General features: G+C 47.2%; 1 protein-coding gene across 2 annotated transcripts in view; it reads left to right on the forward strand.

Annotated features, from left to right (window-relative positions):
• The window catches only part of AEBP1 (AE binding protein 1), a 66,329-nt gene extending 44,115 nt beyond the window's left edge, over window positions 1-22,214 (forward strand). For both annotated transcript variants that reach the window (XM_073653759.1, XM_073653761.1), the window contains exons 20-21: window positions 20,104-20,203; window positions 21,217-22,214. In XM_073653759.1, the coding sequence (XP_073509860.1) occupies window positions 20,104-20,203; window positions 21,217-21,764 (648 nt within the window). In that variant the 3' untranslated portion in view covers window positions 21,765-22,214. The remainder of the gene's footprint in view (window positions 1-20,103; window positions 20,204-21,216) is intronic.
• Window positions 22,215-22,718: the final 504 nt, after the last annotated feature.

Raw genomic sequence — 22,718 nt, forward strand, 5'->3', positions numbered from 1 at the left:
AGTGCACCAAGTATTGTAGGGTATGACGTTGGAGATGAGAATCTACAATCCTCAAAATCTGAAACTCCAGATTACCATCAACCATTATTGGGGGTGGCGTTAGAGGTGAGGACTCAAGAGGATCCACATATTTCTTGAGTAGAGACCTGTGAAAGACATTGTGGACCTTAAGGGCCTGAGGTAGCTCAAGACGAAACGCTGCTGGGGTAATGACGGCGGTTATTTTATAGGGACCAATAAACCTAGGTCCCAGCTTCCAAGAAGGAGCTTTCAACTTGATATTCATAGTAGACAACCACACAAAGTCATTCACATTCAGGTCCCGACCTGGCAAGCGTTTCCTGTGAGCCATATGTTTGTACCTGTCTCCCATGATATTCAGATTACCCAAAAACTCCTGCCACACCAAGGAGAGCGACGAAGCGAAACTTTCCTACTCAGGAACTCCTGAAGCTCCTCTCCCACTAAAAGTACCAAACTGTGGATGGTAACCGAAGCACCAAAGAATGGTGACCTGCCAGTGGATTCTTGACGATGATTATTAATGGCAAATTCTGCCAGCGGTAAGTAGGATGCCCAATCCTCCTGATTTTCAGAGACAAAACACCTGAGGTAGGTCTCCAAATTCTGATTGACGCGCTCGGTCTGACCATTCGACTGAGGGTGGAAGGAAAAGGACAGCTGCACCCCCAGTCGAGAACAGAATGCTTTCCAGAACTTGGAAACAAACTGGGTCCCCCGATCTGACACCACTGAACCCTGTGACGCTTCACGATCTCATTTATAAACACCTGAGCAAGAGTCTTGGCATTTGGAAGTTCCGGTAATGTGACGAAGTGAATCATTTTACTGAACCTATCTGCAACTACCAAAACCATCATTTTGCTTGCAGAAACCGGTAGGTCAGTAATAAAATCCATGGACAAGTGTGTCCATGGTCTGCTAGGGATAAGTAGCGGAAGAAGAGTACCAGACAGACGAGTATGCAATACTTTAGAACGCGCACAAATACTACAAGCAGATACATGTTCAACCACGTCCTGATGCAACCCTGGCCACCAAAAACGATGAGAAAGGAGGTCCTGCATGACCAGCAAGCACAGAGTTATGATGTTCCTTAATTACTTTGCGGTGCAGATTAGATGGTACAAATAACTTTCCTGAAGGGCAGGAGGCAGGGGCGCCCCTCTGTGCCTCCAACACCTCACCCTCCAGTTCAGGGTACAATGCAGAAATGACTAGCCCCTTCTGTAATATCGGGGCAGGGTTCTCATGGTCTCCACTACTAGGGAAGCTCCGGGACAAAGCATCAGTCTTGACATTTTTGACCCCAGGACAAAAAGTGACAACAACATTGAACCTAGTAAAAAACAGGGACCATCTAGCTTGCCTAGAGTTGAGACATTTAGCTGATTGAAGATATGACAGGTTCTTATGGTCAGTAATAACAGTAATAGGATGGACAGCCCCTTCAACCAATGTCGCCATTCTTTCAATGCTAATTTGATCGCCAAACGTTCCCTATTACCCACATCATAATTGCTGTCAGTCGAAGACAATTTCTTAGAAAAGAAAGCGCATGGACACCATTTACCAGGGGACGGACCCTGAGATAACACAGCCCCAACCCCCACCTCCGATGCATCAACTTCCACAATAAAGGGTTGGGAAACATCGGGTTGACTGAGTATAGGTGCCGTGGCAAAACAGTTCTTTAAGGAGGAAAAAGCCTGCAGGGAGCCATCCGGCCATTTGGAAAAATCAGACCCCTTCCTAGTCATGTCAGTAAGGGGTTTCACAATTACTGAATAATTTTGGATGAATTTCCGGTAAAAATTAGTAAAGCCCAGAAAACATTGTAGAGCCTTCAGGTTCTTGGGACGGTCCCAAACAAGGACCGCACTTATCTTCTCCTGATCCATCCGAAAACCCGAAGATGACAACAGGTACCCCAAAAACTGCACCTCCTGGACGGCGAAAACACATTTCTCTAGTTTGACATATAGTTTGTTATCCCTTAATATCTGGAGCACCTGTTTAACATGCCCACGATGTGTCTCAAAATCGCGTGAGTAATCCAAAATATCGTCCAGATAGACCACCACAAACCTCCCTACCAAATGATGGAAAATATCATTTATGAAATGCTGGAACACTGCTGGTGAATTGGTCAAACCGAAAGGCATGACCAGACTCTCAAAATGCCTTTCAGGGGTATTGAACGCTGTTCTCCACTCGTCCCCTTCTCTGATTCTAACCAGATTGTAGGCTACCCTTAAATCCAACTTGGAGAATACCTTAGCTCCCACAACCTGGCTGAACAAATCTGGAATCAGAGGAAGAGGGTATGGATCTCGGATGGTAATTTGATTTATTTCCCAGAAATCTAAACAGGGATGTAGGCCGCCATCTTTTTTCTTCACGAAGAAGAACCCTGCCACCACGGTTGAAGATGGGGATCTGATATTTCTCTTCTCCAGACTTTCCGCAATGGAATCCTTCATGGCTTGTCTCTCAGGGGCAGAAAGATTATACAGTCTGGACTTTGGTAGTTTAGCTCCGGGAGTCAGGTTAATAGGACAGTCATATGCACGATGAGGAGGCAAATCCTGAACCCCCTCTCAGAAAAAACGCCAGACAGAAAAGCAGGTAAGATTTCCATAGAGACTGTAGAAAGGGAAATATCTAAACAGTTCTAATGGCAGTAATCTCCCCAATCAATGATCTCCCTGGTTTACCAATCCACCAACGGATTATGTTTCAACAACCAGGGTAGATCTAAAACAATTGGGGTGGGAAGACCGTCTAGGACATAGCAAGGGATTATCTCACAATGAACTGACCCCACCCTCAGTTTTTACATTATGTACAATCTGAGTTAGAGCTTTCTGTGCAAGTGGCACTGAGTCGATGGCGAAGAAGGGAATAGGCTTAGCTAAAGTACAGCAAGCAAGACCATGAGTTCTCACAAACTCAGCATCAACCATGCTGACTCCAGCTCCACTGTCAACAAACACAGAAATTTTCTCGGTTTTGCTCTCTAGCACCACCTCTGCTGTTAAGACAAACTGGGAACTGCAGGTTGACGATAAATGCACCCCTTGCTTATCAAACTCCAGACTACCATGGGTTAATCGAGTTTCCTTTTTGCTTAGGAATTGAACGACAGGCCCCAATAAAATGCCCCTTTCTCCCACAAAAAAAATACGTTTTTTTTTTTAGAATATCCGGGGAAATGTACGATGCAGAGGTACTCCCTAACTGCATGGGTCCCTCCACCTCCCCCACTACTGGTTCACCACCAGACCGCTCCCGTGGCAAAGAGACGTAACACCCGACAAGAAGGCCCAGAGAAGGTGGTCTCACCCACCTATCCCAAAGATGTCTATCAACACGTATAGCCAACGACATGACAGCCTCCAAGGACTCAGGGGTCTCATACCAAAGCTTCTTTCAACCTTTCAGTAAGGCCCTGACAAAATTGGCTTCTAAGAGCTGAGTCATTCCATTTTGTATCCGTTGCCCATCTACGGAATTCAGAGCTGTAAGTCTCCACTGACCGATTCCCCTCAATGAGGGAGACCACCATTCAAAAATAAGCTTTTTACTGAACGGGAACTTCGTAGGGAATATTTACAAGAGATAGCGAGTACAGTGTTTTGAACGTTTCCTTTACAATGCAAAGCATTTTCCACAGTTTTCTTCCCTCTCAATTCTCTATCTTCACCTTTCCGCTTCACTCTGTCTACTTGTCCTCCGTTTCCACTGTTTCTCACTACTTCACCACAACCAAGCTCAACTGGACAGTCCTGTTTAGCAAGAGTCCTTTACCCGCCCCACGGTTCCGCATCTTCTTTCCCCTTAGGGTGCTAGTATTGCCGATACTTATCTTTAGTACTGATGCTCTGGAACACCTGCCAGGGACTTTCTACGTGTCTCACGTACTCAGTCCCGTCTAGGCGCATTACCTTCATGAGTTATAAACTCTGAGCTTTCTGCCAGGCGTCCTCTCCCAGGATCCGTCTCCGGTAGATCCCTCTGCCTCTTAGTCAATTCTGCACTGGATCTCGCTATTTCTTTTCTTCAGTCTCTTCTCACTTTAGAGACACCCCAGAATGTGGCACTGCTCACAATGGACCTTAGGTCCTCTTTCTATGCACTCCAGGCCCTATCTGCCTTTTTGGCAGGAAATTGTCACTTTACCCTCTCACTCTGGACTAGTCCCAAATATTAACTCTCACTATCCCTACTGTCAAACTACACACACAATCAATATTACTAACACCTTTAACACACATCACAATTTACATTATACATCACATTTCACATTACACTTGTTTCTTGAAGGGGTAACGTGGGCAGTATGTCCATATCCTTACACCACCCAGCCCAGAATAGAGGCATCTGTGGTAAGTATGATCTGTTCTGTTGGAATCAGAGTGGAACCCCTGAGAAGATTGTAGGGATCGGTCACCATGTCTGCAGAGATGTGAAATGGGATTCTGCAACTCCTGTCTGGAGATAGAGAAATTATCCTCTAAAACAGGATGGACGTTTGGAGAGATTGGAAATGGAATCTGGAACACAACACGACTTCTGCTGCTGGGCGGAGAGCAAACTACCCTATTGTCTCGGGGGATCGTTTTATGGGTTGGTGATGAATGATGTGACATATTGAAGACTGGGTCTTCTTGATTTTTTGTAATCAAGTCTGAACCTCAGGAACTCTATCCTCTTGGATGGGGACAAACAAGATTTTTTTCAAATTCAGCAGGAAGATGTGGTTTGACAGAATAGAAGTTAGCAGGTAAATATGAGGAACAAGTTGGTTCGTTGAGCTAGCATTCGAGAACCAGTCATCTATGGAGAAGACTACATACACTTTATGCAGATGAAGATATACTGATAGAACTATGAAGGTCTTCATAAAGACGTGTGGAGTAGATGAAAGGCCGAACCAGAGGCAGGTAAAGTGAAGATGAAACTTGAACAACTGCCAATCGGTGGAGAGGAATAATTGGGACACAGATATATGTTTTGGACAGATGCAAAAGTCATTTAATTAGTAATGAAATTACCAAATTAATTAACCCCTTAAGAATGCAGTCATGTTTTAGTTTTTTCGTCCACTTCTTCCAAAAATATATATTTTTTAATTTTTCCAGTGACAGCTATATGAGATCTTGTTTCTTCTTATAAAAAGAGGATTTGGGTAGCCCAGGTCTTCTCTGAAACCCTTTCTGAAAATTTTGACAATTTCTACGAATTGTATAAAATAAAAAATTCGAAGATTTATTTATTACATTTTGGAAAAATGAAACCACCTTGTCCTAATTCAGTTTCTTTACAATACTATTCAGCTTTGGGCCAAAGAGTTTGGAGAGATGGAAGGAAAGGTTACAAAAATTCAATTTTATCATTACCAGACCAAGCCTGCCTTGCTGTTTTTCAGAATGTAAGGTTTTTAGAAATAAGATGTGAAGTGTCCAAAAGTAAGTGATAAATAAAACATAAACATTTTAAGAAAGAGTTTTTGAGAACCTTTTTGCAATGTTTCTGCCAAGCTGGCTAATGTATAACCTAAGAGCACGAGCCACGGGTACGCCTGCTAAAGGAGATCTACAAACAGCCATAGCGGCCAAGTAGATGTGTTTTATCATACAACCATCGTTCGGCTCTGTTGGATCCTTCAATAAAAAAGATTCTTCTGCTGATGGAAAGATGGCGCTGCCAGATAATTTAACTACTGGGAAGTTCACCTTAAGGCATTTTCCAGAATTAAGATTCCTTAAAGGAGTTGTCTACCTTTAGTGACAATTTTTTTTCTTCTTACTTATGGTAATTGCATATAATTTTGGCTCAGAAATCATTAAAAATTTTGCACCTTTTATCTTTATTACCTCTGTGTTGCACTATTGCTGGCTGCAGAATGGATTAACTGAGAATCCATCAGTGAGCACTTTCTGACCAATGGGAGAGTGTCAACCGACTCATGACCACAGACCACATCAAAGTTGAATGTGCAGGGAAAGAAAGAAGCTGTAAAAGCCAAACGGTGCAATTTTTTTTTACAAAACCGAATTGCAAAAATTATAAACTAGATTTGTCTACATGAAACAAAAACAAATCCTAAATATCCACATCGTAGCTAACTGAATCCGTTTCCTCATCTGCCAACGATATTACTTAGGAGGAAAGAGATGAAGAAGGACTTCATGGATCAGAAGAGTTTTTTTTTAGGTAGGGGCTGACTGCATGAGTTACAAAATCTGCGGGGAGCCTTGCTTACTCACTTCCCACCATGGGTAGAAGATTGGCTGGACATCTGAAAAACAGATGTAAAAAAGGTCACTATAACCAGCCATAAACCGTCTATGTATAAACAAGATAATTACTACTCTAAGTATAATACAAAGACAAGGCAATAAAACCTCAAACCCCCTTATACAAATATGGTAAGCATAAAAATAAAAAATAACATATGTGCACAATGAAAGCAGCCCTTCTACATAGCAGGAGTTATCACAACCGTGGTACACAAGCAATAAAGTATAGACAAGAGACCGGTGTACCCGCATGGCTGAGCCCACCGAGACGCCACTTCACTGACTTTTTAAAGCAAAGTCATATTGTCTCACGCATGCGCATCTGACATTGTAACTCTGCATACGCTGGGGCGGCGCCCAATCACTGGTGACTGCCACTTAGTGATGGAGGTACAGCGACCTCTGGCTATCGGCAGCCAGTGTTCTAATTGTTGCCTCCATATGCTAATTAGGATGCTAGTTCCGCCCACTGGTTTTGCATGCCACGCCTCTCTCACTGGTGATTGACAGTTCTGGCTTTTCTGAGCTTTCTCTGCAGACAATGCTCATTTCAGGTATGCCCATGCCGTCGATCACGAGAGTGAGGCGGGGCATGCAAAATCATTGTGCGGAACGGTGCAACATAATTAGCATATTTGATTAAACTTCAGTTTCTGCAGAACAGAGGAAGCAATGAGAACAATAAAGGTTTGGCTTCTGTAGAGACTAAAGCTATGTACTTGGTTAATACTGTCAGATTGGGATGACAGACCCTCTGGCTGATACTTCATGGGATGACAGACCCCCTGGCTGATACTTCATTGGCATTGGTTGCTCCTTGACTGTTAATTATTACTAATTATTTGACGGTTCTGTCTCCTGTGGAGTAAGGAAATTATGATTCAGATTTCTGCCTGAGGATAAGGGACATTTGTTTGTTGGGGGGTGCCGGAAAAGGACCCTGGGCAATCAGCTGATCATATTGAATGGGGTTGTTTCTATTTCTGATAAAACAACCCTTTTAAAGGGAATCTGTCATGTTGTACATGCAGTCCGATCTGTGGATATCACGATATAGAGGAGGAGCTGAGCAGAATGATATATAGCAGTGTTTCCCAAACCCCATCCTCACCGCCCCCCACGGGTCATGTTTTCAGGATGTCCTTAGTGTTACACAGGTGATTGAAGTATCATCAAGGCATCAGGAATTTTCTCACCTGTGCAATACTAAGGAGATCCTGAAAACATGACCTGTGGGGGGGCGGTGAGGATGGGGTTTGGGAAACACTGATATATAGGATTGTGGGAAAAGATAAAGTATAATTTGTATTTCATTCATTGAAATCCCTGGTGTTTGTATAAGAGTCATTCAGGGAAGACTAATCCAGTGGGAACACCACCCACTGGACTCATGTATACAAACACCAGGGATTTCAATGAATAAAATACAAGTTTTATTGAAACTTCCCCCCCCCCAAAAAATAAGTAAATAAATCTATTCAGCTCCTTCTGCTCTAACATCCTTCCAGAAGATTAGATACCATTGTAATTAACCTGACAGGTTCCCTTTAACCATGTGACGCGCCCCCTGGGCCATGTTTGGGGAATACCCGGAGCCGGATCCGTTGGGGGTGGTAGTCCTCGTGGCGGTGACCCGGTCCGTGCCCAGGGTGTCAAACTAAGTGGCGATGTTTTTAGTGGCAGATGTGATATTGTTCGACTACGCCACCCGTTGAATGCGGTTACGAAACCGCCGCTGCAGGGCAGACCGCTGAGGCCGGTGGTACAGTTGTGCAGCATGGGTAGTATAACCCCCAACGGGAGGGGTATGGCCTCAGGGCAGCGGACGTGGATGATGGGGATGGTAGAATTGCACGCAGGCACCAGGAACCACTCAGAGACGGTGCGGTGTAGTTCAGGGTCTTTACTGGTGACAAAGATAGACCCTCCCGGGAGTACTGGCTAGCGGTCAGGGTCTGGTCAGTCCGTGAGCAGACAGGATCTCCCCTGGCCAGGCGGAGTTGTAGGCCTCCCCAACTAACTGTACTCTTCTTGGCTACCTTGCTAGAAGCGGGTAAAAGTAGCCCACGTCCCTGAGTGTACCGTGTGGTGCTCACCCGTATGGCCGGTGACTCGGGGCCTTCTGGTAGCCTCCGCTCCACGACGGCGGTGCTGGTCCCTTGCGTGTGACCGTGCCTTCGGGTTTCTTGGCCAGAGGACCTGAAATCCCCTGCCGGTCGGTTTCTGCTGCTGGGTATGGAACAGTCCCCACAGCCTCGGACTCCGTGTCCGGTGAGATCTCTTCAGCCAAGGCGAGCTATCTAGCTTCCAGCCTCTGGCACTCACTCCTGCTCCTACAGAGCTCCTGTTGTCACTTTCCCTGCAACTGCTCCACACCAGACCAGACTATGTCTCTGTCTCTGTCTGTGTTCTTTCTAACCCCACCTCAGCCCCAGTTTATATAGGGGAAGTTCTTCCCCTCCCAGGACTGGGCAGGAGGTGTGGCATGCTTAGGATTCCTGACCAGGAGACCTCCCACCTGCTCACAGACGTAATATTGCTATTACTGTGGTAACCAGACCCCTGGGGTTCCACATTCCCCCCTAGTAAAATTTAGTACTCCGGGACTAAACATATTTTTTTTTTTGAAAACATAACAGGGTATAAACAGGAACAATACAATAAGGAAAAACATGTTAAAGTGGTCACGGCGTGTCCGCAACCGGTTGCAATTTTTGAAACAAAAAGGGTGTCCATTTCACCAAAGAACAGGGAGCCGTAACCAGGTAGGGGTCTGTCCTGCCCCGAGTCTTTAACAGTCTTAGTCCGTTCCTGGGTTACGCTCCAAACATATATACAATAGAGTTCTAGTAAATCCACAAAAGATACCTATAAAATAACTGGAAAAACATAATTATTTACAAGCAACAGTAAACAGGTAAATATTAATAAAACAGTCTAAACACTTTAGATCCTCCAACGTACGGGTAACTGGCCTCTAGTGGCTCTAGTGGACCTACGGAGCTCACTAACTGGTCCTGCACTACAGGGTGTAGGAGCTGTTAAAGGTAAGCTGGGCAGCTGTCTACGGACTCTTTGGCTCACTAGGGGCACGGCAGGCTCACTATAAGCAGAGGGTCGATTCTCCTGGTCTGCTTGTGTGGGGTCTTCTGCCTCCTGGACCGGCTGCTCTTCCAGCTCTACCTGTTTTTCCGTAGGCACTTGGGATGCTGGCTGGAGGAAGGTGAGGACGGGTACTACAACAGCGCCATTTACTTGTGTCCAAGATCGAGGGAAGTCTCCGAGTACAGTACTGACCATCTCTTCCCTTTCCTCTGCGGGTCGAGGGTTTTCTTGATCCTCTTCAGGGTTTCGTAGTTGCTCGGGACACTTCTTCAGGTGATCTCGGGAGACAATGGCTGTGGTTTCTCCTCCATCCTTACTGATTGTGCAGATTTTTGGGTTTTCATGGCTTGATGGCAGTACGGTGTACGGGTCCTTCTCCCACTGGTCGTCCAACTTGTGGAGCCGTCTTTTCCTCTTCAAGACCTGCTCTCCAGGTACCAGGGGAACAGCGGGAGCACACTGGTTGTAAGTCTTCTCCTGTCTTTCTCTTGCTTGACGTAGACTTCGCTCAACGCTCTCCTGTACTTTCCGGTACTGCTGCTGCCTCTCTGTGTCCCAGTCTGCTTCTGGTGAAGTGTCCTCGGGTGTCAGGACTCCCATATCCAGATCAACAGGCAGCTTACCAGGTCTTGCTCTCATTAGGTAAGCCGGGGTACAGTTGGTAGAACCTACAGGGATGTGGTTGTATAGGTCCACCAGATCAGGCAGTTTCTCAGGCCACAGACTGCGTTCTTCCAGGGGCAATGTTTTCAGAAGGTCTATCACCACCTGGTTCATCTTCTCGCAGAGTCCATTGGTTTGCGGATGATAGGGTGCTGTTCTTATCTTCCGGCAGCCATACAGAGTGCAGAACTCCTGGAAGACTTCCGCTTCAAAGGCAGGTCCTTGGTCCGTCAGCACCTGCTCTGGGTATCCGTGTGGACGGCAGAAGTGCTGCTGGAAGGCTCTAGCTGCTGTTTGAGCCGTTAAGTCCTTGACGGGGACTACAACCAAGAACCGGGAGTAGTGATCCACGATGGTTAACGCATAGACGTAGCCACTTCTGCTGGGGGGCAGTTTTACATGGTCCAAGGCTACCAGTTCCAACGGCTGCCTGGTGACGATGGACTGCAGGGGAGCCTTCTGGCTGGCACGGTCCTTCCTTCTTAGGTTGCATGGGCCACAGTCTCTGCACCACCTCTCGATGGTTCCTCTCATGCCTAACCAGTGGAACCGCCCGCGCAGCAGGAACTCCAGCTTCTTCCATCCGAAGTGCCCAGCTCCGTCGTGGTATGCCTCCAGTACCATTGCCGCATCTCTTCTTGGCACCACTACTTGCCAGACCAGTTCATGCGTCCGGGAGTTAACCATTCTGTGGCACAACTTCCCCTTGTAAAGGAACAGTCGACTCTTCTCAGCCCACAGTTGCTTGGTCTCCTCCGGAGCGTCTGGGTCAAGGTGGGCATCTGGCTGAGTCAGCATCTCCTTCACCAGTCGGACGGCGGGGTCACTGTCTTGCGTTTCTGCCCAGTTGTAATGAGGTAAGGGGTTGAACGTAGCGGATTGCTTACTCCTTACACGGTGGGAATACTGGGTAGTCCCATGACGGTGAAACGCGGGGAGTTCAACTTCTTCCAGTTCCCCTGGATCTTCCCCTACGTCCGGTAGGTTTGGCATTCTGGACAAGGCATCCGCGTTGGTATTGGAGCGTCCTGCCCGGTATTTGATCGTGAACTCATAGTTGGACAGGCGGGCCATCCATCTCTGCTCCAGGGCACCGAGTCTTGCAGTGTCCAGGTGTGTCAACGGGTTGTTATCCGTGTACACGGTGAACCGGGAAGAGGCGAGGTAGTGCTTAAAGCGTTCGGTTACTGCCCACACCACTGCCAGGAACTCTAGCTTGAATGAGCTGTAATTCTCAGGGTTTCTTTCGGTGGGTCGCTGTTTTCGGCTGGCGTAAGCAATTACCCGTTCTCTCCCCTGCTGGATCTGGGACAGTACGGCTCCTAGCCCGATGTTACTTGCGTCGGTGTAGAGGATAAAGGGCTGGCTGTAATCAGGGTACGCCAGGATTTCATCCCCCGTGAGGGCCATCTTCAGCTGGCGGAAGGACTCTTCTTCCAGCTTCTCCCATCTGAAGGGCGGCTTCTGGTTCTTGGCCTTCCTGGACTGGCCTATCAGGAGGTCCTGCATAGGAGCTGCCTTTTTGGTGAAACCGGGAATGAATCTTCGGTAGTAGCCTACCAACCCGAGGAACTGCCGCACTTCCTTTACGCTGGAGGGTCTTGGCCATTCCTTAATCGCGGTGATCTTATCAGGGTCGGGAGCTACTCCGTCAGCACTCACCACGTGGCCCAGGTACTGCACTTTTGGTTTTAGCAGGTGACACTTCGACGGTTTCACCTTCAGACCGTAGTTTGCCAGGGCTTCAAACACTTCCGCCAGGTGTTTCAGGTGGTCCTCGTAGGTTTTGGAATAAACTATAACATCGTCCAGGTACAGCAGGACCGTCTCAAAGTTCCGGTGTCCCAGACAGCATTCCATCAATCGTTGGAAGGTTCCTGGTGCGTTGCAGAGTCCGAACGGCATGCAGGTAAACTCACTAAGTCCCATCGGGGTGGTGAATGCGGTCTTCTCCCGGTCCGCCTCTGCGACAGGAACCTGCCAGTACCCGCTAGTGAGATCCAAAGTGGAAAAGAAGTTAGCGGATTTTAAAGCAGCCAAAGACTCCTCTATCCTTGGTAAGGGGTACGCATCTTTGTGTGTGATACGGTTGATTTTCCGGTAATCTACACACATTCTTATGGTGTTGTCTTTCTTTTTAACCAAGACTAGTGGAGCTGCCCAGGGGCTACAGCTATCCCTGATTACCCCAGCCTCCTTCATGTCTCTAAGCATCCCCTTGGCGTGTTGGTAGTGTGCAGGGGGTACGGGTCGGTATCTCTCCTTTATGGGAGGATGGTTTCCCGTGGGGATGTGGTGTTCTACCCCCTTTACTCGCCCGAAGTCTAGCGGGTGTTTACTAAACACTCTCTCGTACTCTCGAACCACCCGATAGACTCCCTGTTTCTGGTGTGAGGGAGTGGAGTCAGTACCCAAATGCAGTTGCTGACACCAGTCCTCCATTTGTTGCTTAGAGCCGTTACCTTCCTCTGGATGAGATGGAGGCAAGGGTTCCACGGACTGTACAGAATTTTGGTTGATGGTATACAATTTGGCTAGCGTAGCATACCGGGGCAGGTACACTTCCCTCTTCCTGATATTTATTATGCGAACGGGCACCCTCCCATGGCGTACATCAACCACCCCCCGTGCCGTCAAAATGGTGGGCCTACTATCTGAGTAGACTGGTTCTACCATTGCCTGGTAATCTCTACCTCTCAGACCAATAGCTGCCCGGCACCAAATCATCATTTCACTTTTCGGGGGCATGGCAATAGGGAAAGGGTCACACATTCTCACGCTACCAATCTCACCACCGGAGAGTTCCACTTGTTGCCGTCGCATCAGTGCCCGGATCTCTTTTTGGAGCACTCGCTGGCCGGAGCTGGCGTTCTTGGCAACCTGCTGTAAAATGAGAATCACCTCTGCAAGACAATTTTCAATCACATTAGTTCCTAGAGTTATCTTTGGGTGACTCTCGCGCTTGTCAATGTCTACAATGATCAGTCCCTGTGCTGCCAGTTCGACTTTACCGATTTTAATGGTCATCTCTTTAAATCCGATCTGTGGCACGGGCTGACCATTGCTGGCGATGATACTCAAGTCGTCGTCTGGGTAGCGGGTTATATCCGAGTCATTCCAGTACTGCTTGAAGAGCACGTACGGGATGGTGGTGACCTGTGACCCGGTGTCAAGTAGGGCACTCATAGGAATGCCATCCAGTACCACAGGCAAGACTGGACGTCCTCCCACGTATTTGTCACGCCAGTTCGATGGGCCTGGTGATCTTATTCCTAAGGGTTGGCCCTCTACCCCAGGTTGTGCCAGTTTAAAGGACAGTACCTTGCCATATGTCCTGGTTGATTGCAGCGGCGGCAGATGGGTTGTCCGTCCTCGTTGTATCGGTCGCTGGGTCTTCCTCTGGCCGGTGGGGTCCTCCTTGGTCGGCGCCACGGGATATCCTCCGGTCCGGATGCCAGCTGGATCTTCCCTGGAGTAGAAACCTGTAAAGACTGCACAGTTCGGGTTAGCGCGGCAAAGCTTTTAGTTAGCTCTTGGACCTGATTGTGCAGGTCTGTAGCTGGGTCATTGTTTAAAGCCTGCGCATCAGCTCCCACAGGCCCTGCCGACAAGGGCGCCGCCTCCTGGTGGTAAGTGGTAGCGGGGCGTTTGTGGGTCACAGCGCCACCTGGTGCCGGTTCTCGGAGCACCCTGATGGCTCTGTCCTTGAACTGTGCAAAGTCCAGATGAGGGTCCTGTAAGGCCATTGCCCGCAACTGGGTTCGGTGGGCATTGCAATGTAGACCCTCTATAAATTGTTCAGTCAACAGCTTGTCTTCGTTTCCCACGCCGTCAGGGTCGGCCTGCTTAATGGCTCTCAGGGCCTCTTGTAGGTTTAGTGCATAGTCCCTTATATTCTCATGTGCTCGCTGCTTGCACCCGTAGAATCTAAGCTTTATCTCGGCTGAGGTACGGGTATCAAAGGTGTCCTTCAGCCGGGCTAGTATCTCTGCGACAGTCCTCCTCCTCCCAAGTGGCCAGGACTTTACCTCCCTTTGGGCTGCCCCTGTTAATTGAGCCACCAGGATGCTCACTTTTTGCTCTTCTGTGAGGGGGTACACCTGGAAGAGGCCATCCAGCCTTTCTCTGAAGTCATTTAGGGTATGTGACTCCCCTGAGTACTGGGGTAGCCAGGCTGCCCCAGGGATATAGGGCATGGTGAAAGGCATGACCGCCGCAGCGGTGGTGCGGGCGGTGGCTGTGGCAGTGAAGCTCTCCTCCGTATCCGACATCCTCCTCCCCCCTAGTGGACCGTGGCCTACCTTGCGATGATCCTCTTCCGTAGGCCGCGGCTCCGCAGTGGATCGTCAGGGTTGAGGACCTTCCGTCGCGCTCCTGTGACGTCGGCGTCTGCTGGGCTCCTTCCAGGACCTTACGCAACGTCCGGACGTGAGGCGGGGCTTCAGTTCTCGCGCGCTTATGGAGTCCACGCCCCTCTTCTTCCCGCGCGGCGTCCTCAAGATGGCGTCCAATGGTGGGAAGACTCCGCGGATGGCGGGAAGAAGGCAAAAGATGGCGTCGGATGGCGGGAAAACTCCACGGATTGCGGGAAGAAGGCAAAAGATGGCGTCGGATGGCGGGAATCTTCACCACAGGTAAGTTTAACAGTCTTTTTCAGGCACGCAGTACCCGGTGGTTGCGGGCACGAAATCCTGCCGACTACGCCAAAAGTTGACGCGCCCCCTGGGCCATGTTTGGGGAATACCCGGAGCCGGATCTGTTGGGGGTGGTAGTCCTCGTGGCGGTGACCCGGTCCGTGCCCAGGGTGTCAAACTAAGTGGCGATGTTTTTAGTGGCAGATGTGATATTGTTCGACTACGCCACCCGTTGAATGCGGTTACGAAACCGCCGCTGCAGGGCAGACCGCTGAGGCCGGTGGTACAGTTGTGCAGCGTGGGTAGTATAACCCCCAACGGGAGGGGTATGGCCTCAGGGCAGCGGACGTGGATGATGGGGATGGTAGAATTGCACGCAGGCACCAGGAACCACTCAGAGACGGTGCGGTGTAGTTCAGGGTCTTTACTGGTGACAAAGATAGACCCTCCCGGGAGTACTGGCTAGCGGTCGGGGTCTGGTCAGTCCGTGAGCAGACAGGATCTCCCCTGGCCAGGCGGAGTTGTAGGCCTCCCCAACTAACTGTACTCTTCTTGGCTACCTTGCTAGAAGCGGGTAAAAGTAGCCCACGTCCCTGAGTGTACCGTGTGGTGTTCACCCGTATGGCCGGTGACTCGGGGCCTTCTGGTAGCCTCCGCTCCACGACGGCGGTGCTGGTCCCTTGCGTGTGACCGTGCCTTCGGGTTTCTTGGCCAGAGGACCTGAAATCCCCTGCCGGTCGGTTTCTGCTGCTGGGTATGGAACAGTCCCCACAGCCTCGGACTCCGTGTCCGGTGAGATCTCTTCAGCCAAGGCGAGCTATCTAGCTTCCAGCCTCTGGCACTCACTCCTGCTCCTACAGAGCTCCTGTTGTCACTTTCCCTGCAACTGCTCCACACCAGACCAGACTATGTCTCTGTCTCTGTCTGTGTTCTTTCTAACCCCACCTCAGCCCCAGTTTATATAGGGGAAGTTCTTCCCCTCCCAGGACTGGGTAGGAGGTGTGGCATGCTTAGGATTCCTGACCAGGAGACCTCCCACCTGCTCACAGACGTAATATTGCTATTACTGTGGTAACCAGACCCCTGGGGTTCCACATTTGCAGTCCACTCCACAGTCAGCAGTTTATAGAAAAGGACCATCTGATAAGAACCATAAAGTTATGGGAAAAGATCCAGTATAATGGATAATTTTCTGCCATAACGAGTGCCGATCAACATTATTACAGCACCTGCACTGACCGGCCACCTGCACAGAATGATGGGGGTGGAAGCATCTGCTGAAGCTTCCTCCTCCATCATCATTGCTCGCGCTGGCGGCCGAAGGGGAGGCCCAGTGCGAGCAATGATTATGGAGGAGGGAGTGTCAGCAGATGCTTCCACCCCCATCATTCTTCCTTGGCGTCTGATGTATCAGAGCAGCGGGTGCGATGACGTCATTACAGGGCACCCGCTGCTCTGAGATGTCCGACACGTCACACTGCAAGCTGAGGAGATCGGGTAGAACCAGGAGAGGTGAGTACTATATTTATTTTTTTAAAATCTGTGACCGGTGGCCATGATACAGTATGGGGGGTGCATTATATTGTGTGGAGGACCATGGGGGTACATTATATTGTGTGGTGGACCATGGGGGGTTCAATATACTGCATGGAGGACCATGGGGGTGCATTATACTGTATGGAGGACCATGGGGGTGCATTATACTGTATGGAGGACCATGGGGAGAGCATTATATTGTATAGTGGACCATGGGGGGTGCATTATATTGTGTGGAGAACCATGGGGGGGAGTGCATTATACTGTATGGATGACCATGGGGGTGCATTATACTGTATGTAGGACCATGGGGGGTGCATTATATTGTATGCAGGACCATGGGGGTGCATTATACTGTATGGAAGACCATGGGGGGGTGCATTATACTATATGGAGGGCTATGGAGGGTGAATTATACTGTATGGAGGACCATGGGGTGCATTATAATGTATGCAGGATCAGTGGGTGTGCATTATACTGTGTGAAGGACCATTGGGGGTGCATTATATTTTGTGGAGAACCATGGGGGGTGAATTATATTGTATGTTGGACCGTGGGGGTGCGTTATATTGTATGGAGGGCCATGGGGTTGCGTTATATTGTATGCTGGACCATGGGGGGTGCATTATATTGTATGTAGGACCATGGGGGTGCATTATATTGTATGGAGGACCATGGGGGGGTGCATTATATTGTATGGAGGACCATGAGGAGTGCATTATATCGTATGGAGGACCATGGAGAGAGCATTTTATTATATGGAGGACCATGGGGAGAGCATTTTTTTATATGGAGGAGCATTGGGGAGTGAATTATATTTTATGGAGGACTATGGTGAGAGCATTATATTCTATGGAGGACCATGGGGAGTGCATTATACTATATGGAAGGCTATGTGGGGCCATTATAATATGTGGGGGTCCATTATACTGTATGCAAGCAATTATACAGTGTGAAGGTTTGTGTGGGGTCCATCATACTGTGTGGGGGGCTAGTGCGGGCCATTATACTGTATGGTGGCCCATTAATGTGCATAGAAAGCTGTGTGGGGGTCACAGTTGAGGGATCATACTGTGTTGTGGTCACCATACTTTGCCTTTGGAGTTGAGGTGGGGTAAAGTAGGGTCACTATACTGTGCATGTGGAGGAATTCACCATGGGGGTATCATACTGTGTTTGGGGGGGGGTCACTTTTGTTTGCATAATTTTTTATGGGGCAATGAAAAAGGAATCTAGGATTTCAGCAGGAGGAAAATTACTATGTAAAGGCTGGAAAGTTGTGAGATCTGCTCGCTCTTCTGAGACCCCAACAATTATTTAATTTTTTTTTGTGGGGGAAGGGGGGCAGTTAGAACTTCTGCTATGTGGCCCCATGATTTCTATGTACGCCCCTGTTGGTGCTCGTTTTAATATTACAAAGCCAGATACAAACAGTGTGGGGATGAACACTTGTTAATGTGAGTGTTAGATGCCCACGCAGTTTGGATATTCTAGACAGCATATTCTGTTTACATATGTGAATTTGCTGCCAAAACCTTGCTTTTAGGCTGCATAAACATGTGGTCAGCCAATGTAAAAAGTCCTGGGTTAGGCTGATGACTGCTATGTTTATATGGGCCTTTGATCGGAAATGAGAGTGTTCCTAAAGGAGTTGTCCACATTTAGAGACAATATTTTTTCTTTACTTAAGGCACCACTCCAGCGTGTTTATTTTTTAGTGCTGGAGTGGCGCTTTAAATCTAAGCCCCCTGTCCCTGTTCTTATACTCACTTTCCGGCGGCTTCACCTTTTACTGACGCCGCTCTAGTCCGCAGGTGCCAACTTGTGGCCATTACTTCTGACTAGCTGGATGTCAGAAGTTACGTCACAAGAGCTCAATACAAGTCTATGAGAGCCAGAACGAGGCCAGAGAGAGGCCAGAACGAGGCCAGAGCGAGGCTCTCATAGACTTGTATTGAAAAGTGACCTCCGCTCAGCTCCATGAAACGCCAGAGACCGACAGGAGCGATGCAGGAAAAGGATGTAGGTGGCAGCGGGTGAGTATGAGACACGGGAATTACATTTAAAGCACCACTCCAGCGGTGCAATTAAAAAAAAAGAAACACCCTGGAGTGGTGCTTTAAGTGCATATATTTGGGGCAAAAAAAATTCCAAATGGGTTTCATTAAAAATCTTGCACCGTTTTGGCTTTACAAGGTCTTTGTTTCACTGTAGCTTCAACTTTCATGTGGTCTGTGGTCATAAATCAACTGTGAAGAGCTCAGAAATAGAGATGAGTTACAAACCTTCAAATCAGAATGAGCTCAATGAGGGATTCTCAGTTAACTCATTCTGCAGCCAGCAAAAGACATTGCAAAACAAAGACTACAGAAGGCAAACAGTGGGAGAATTTAGAATGAAACCCAATTGCAAAAATGATTTTTAACTCCAGATATTTGGATTTCATAAAAAAAAAAAAAGCAGTCCCCTTGCCAACATATGTTGTACTGGTATTTGAGTTTGATGGAAGCTCAGAAATTGAGCCCGCATCTTTCACGGCAGATGATGGCTGAGTTACTGAGCTATCATCTGCCTCTAACAGACGTACATGGAGTCAATCTCGACCTGCGGCTGTTAACCAGTTAAATGCCGTTGTTTATCTGTGACAGCGACATGTACAGTGCATGGCCCCGGGGGGCTCTCACTGATGGGTTGCTGTGACAGCCTGGGGTCTGCTGAAGACCCCCATACCTTTCATGACGGTACCCCTATGAAAGCCAGCATGTCCCTGGCGATCATAGGAGTCTGTCATTTTTGCTATATACCTCAATACTGTTATTGCTGTATATTGCACAAGTGATCGGATGAGCGCAGGTTCAAGTCCCCCTAAGGGGTCTAAAAAATGCAATAAAAAGTGAAAAAAAAATGTTTTACAAAATATGAAAATAACCAAAAAATATGAAAGTTCAAACCCCCATCAAAAATTAAGAAATAAAATAATAAAAAAATAAGCATATGTGGTATCACTGCGTTCCTAACCCGATCAGTAAACAGCGTAGCAAAAAAAAATGTTTTAGTGCGCCAGAATTGCTGTTATTCGGCTGCTGCAACAGGGGTAAAGGGAGTAATAACAGGTGATCAAAACACCGTATCTACGCCACAATGGTATCAGTAAAAACTTCAACTCAGGGCGCAAAAAACAAGCCCTCACACAGCTCCATTACCCAAAAACTGAAAACGTTGCGGCTCTAGAAAAATGGTCACACGAGCTGATTTTTTTTTTATACAAATTTTTGAAGTTTTTTTCACCATTTTAAATAAAAATAAAAAACAAAACCTTGCATGTCTGGTATCACCATAATCGTACTGACCTGGAGAATCATATTACCAGGTAACTTATACTATATAATGAATGCAGCAAATAAAAAAAATAAAAAAACTTTGTAAAATTTCACTTTTTTTGCTGCGCTTTCAGTATATAACATGATACAATGGATGGGTTAATTCCAAAGTACAACACGTCTTACAAAAAAAAGCCCTCATGCGGCTATGTCAATGGAAGAATAAACAAATGATGGCTCTTGGAAGAAAAAAGGAAAGCGAAAAAAACTGAAAATTGCCCGGTCGGGAATGCGTTAAGAGCACTCCTTTTTCCGGTTATTGGACCTTGTAAAGAGTCCAGTGGGTGGTCCTACTAAGTGACTGACAGTTAATACTGTATGCAGACTGATGAGGGTATTTTTATGATCCGTTTTACATTTCTATGTAAAATAAAATAATTTTGCCCTTGGCTGATCTGTCTGTAACATGCTCAGATGATCCCTCAGCTAACAGTGCGCCTGCTTCATTTATTCTGACAGGTTCACCGTGGGATTAAAGGGATTGTGACGGATCGCCACGGAGAACCGATAGCTAACGCAACCATTTCTGTGGCCGAAATACAACACGATGTCAAAACAGGTAACATTTTTTTGATATGATACTACAGTCCTAAAAAAAATTCCCATTTTCCAGCTTGCATGCGGCAGGATTTCTTGTACAATTGTCTTATGTGTCCTATGGCGTGAGTGGGATGGACTCGAACATGCAAGAGAAGCAGTGTACTGTATAGCGGATTCAGGTCTTTGAAATCATTGGGTTACTAGGAAACGTATAGGGAATCTGTCACCAGGATTTTGCCACCTACATAATGTAGAGACAGAGACTCTGATTCCAGGGATGTATCACTTACTGGGCTACTTGCTACAGATTTGATAAAATCATAGTTCTATCAGCAGGGGATTATCACCAGTAAACCAGTTGTCATCTAGTCCTGCATATTCATGAGCTGTGTATAACCCCGCCCACACCACTGATTGGTGGCTTTCTGCACAGTGTACACAGCTGCCAATCAGTGGTGTGGGCGGGTTTATACAGAGCTCAGCATTCAGAGAACTGCAAGATCTGCAGCAGAGAAAACAGGGATTTTATCAAAACTGCAACAAGCAGCCAGGTAAGTGACACATCGCTGGAATCAGGGTTTCTGGCCCTACATCACACTGCTCTCATATGGGGTAAAAACACTGATATACACAATCAATATATAGTAGGGCTCTAATGAATACAAATACATAAAACACCAATATGGTGATATATTCCCCCCGGCTTTTTACCTGTGTCTTCCATTTTTGCATGTGTTTGTTATTATTGTATATTTCTCTCTCTTTTTACTTACTAATAAAGATTGCATTGATTTTATTGGCTTGCATCGTCCTATATTGGTGTTTTATTTTCTCAGATGGGTTAGCAAAAAACCCCATCTGAGAACCTGGTCACAGATTCCCCTTAAAGTGCCTTAGGTTGTAGAATATGTAAATTAAGGGATGTTAGTCTCCATGACAATATACACCATCAAGGTAAAATATCTAGTTACAACAGCCAGATTTAGTAAATTTGCTCGATGCCCCTATGACTTCTCCTCTTATTTTTGATAGAGAGTGGCGGTGATTACTGGCGTATTCTCAACCCCGGGGAGTATCGAGTGACTGTACGGGCCGAAGGCTTTACACAGAGCACCAAGTCGTGTATTGTGGGCTATGAAATGGGGGCAACTTATTGCAACTTTGTTCTGGCACATTCCAACTGGCAAAGAATCAAGGAAATAATTGCAATGAAAGGGAAGGGACCTCTTCGCCTGGCTCCACCCGGAGGCCGTCAGCTTTCACCATCTGCAAGGCAGCGCATGCAGCGACGACGAATGTGGCTGAATCGCCAGCGCAATGCTAGTACCACTCTTCCACCCACAACTACTCCTTTTGTTCCAACCACCACCTTACCTCCCACAGAAATGCCCACTACCACCATGCCTCCTCACAAGCTGGATCCCCCTACACCCTCTGAATCTCTGTGGGACACAGAAACGGAGACCTATACCGAAATAATGACAGAAGTGGAGACAGAAACCTGGGAAGAGGAGGGCACTACACATGTTGCCCCATTCACCACAGCAGAGACTTACACCGTAAACTTTGGGGACTTCTGAGAGGGCCACCTCAACGGAGAAGGGTTACAAATTGATGTTTGAGCGTCGTAAAGGGTTAAAGTTTCTACCCCAGAGGGGTCAACTCTACGTGTATATATAGCTTTAATCTGCAGTAGACGGGGTCCGCGGTAAAGTAAGGCGGCCCTATTTTTACACTTACACCTTTTTGATCTGCAATCTTGAATTCATCAGGACATATAATAAACATGGGAGTTTTAAAGGGGTTGTCCAGAATTAGACAATGCAAGGAGAAGCTAACAAAAATAACAAAAATGAGTGGAAGGAAGGAAAACATGAAAAAAAGAAGATCCTTATTTCTGATCTTGGACAACCTTTTTAAAAAATGAATTGCATCAGTGCCTACAGGCCATTCTGGCAACTAGTCGTACAAATGTATAGTGTCATTGATTTCTAATAAAGTTTCTACACATTTTCCTAACAGTGTAAAAATACTTATTAAAATACATATGGCAAAAGTCTACCAGAGAAAGAAGTTAACCTATAGCCCTATTAAAAGGATTTTGTCAGCAGGTTTTGCTATGTAATCAGAGAGCAACATGATGTAGGGGCAGAGACCCTGATTCCAGCGATATATCACTCATTAGGAGGTTTTGTGTTTTCAATAAAAAATCAGTGTTTTATCAGCAAGAGATTATCACTAGAGGACTAGGTGTCTCGTGCCTCCTGGTCCAGTCACACCCCTACCACTGATTAGAAGCTTCCTGTGTGCAATGTATATTGACAGAAAACAGCCAATCAGTGGTGTGGGCGGGGTTATACACAGGTCAGCATTCTGAGCTCTTCTAGATCTGCAGCAGAGAAAACTGATGTTATTACAACTGTAGCACCCAGTAAACTAAGCAATGCATCTCTGGAATCAGGGTCTCTGTCCCTATATCATGCGGATATCAGATTACATAGCATACCTGCTGACAGATTCCCTTCAATGGTGTT

This window comes from Phyllobates terribilis, unplaced genomic scaffold (assembly GCF_046119375.1).
Source record: "Phyllobates terribilis strain yellow unplaced genomic scaffold, ASM4611937v1 Scaffold_11__3_contigs__length_659146591, whole genome shotgun sequence".
Taxonomy (NCBI): Eukaryota; Metazoa; Chordata; class Amphibia; order Anura; family Dendrobatidae; genus Phyllobates; species Phyllobates terribilis.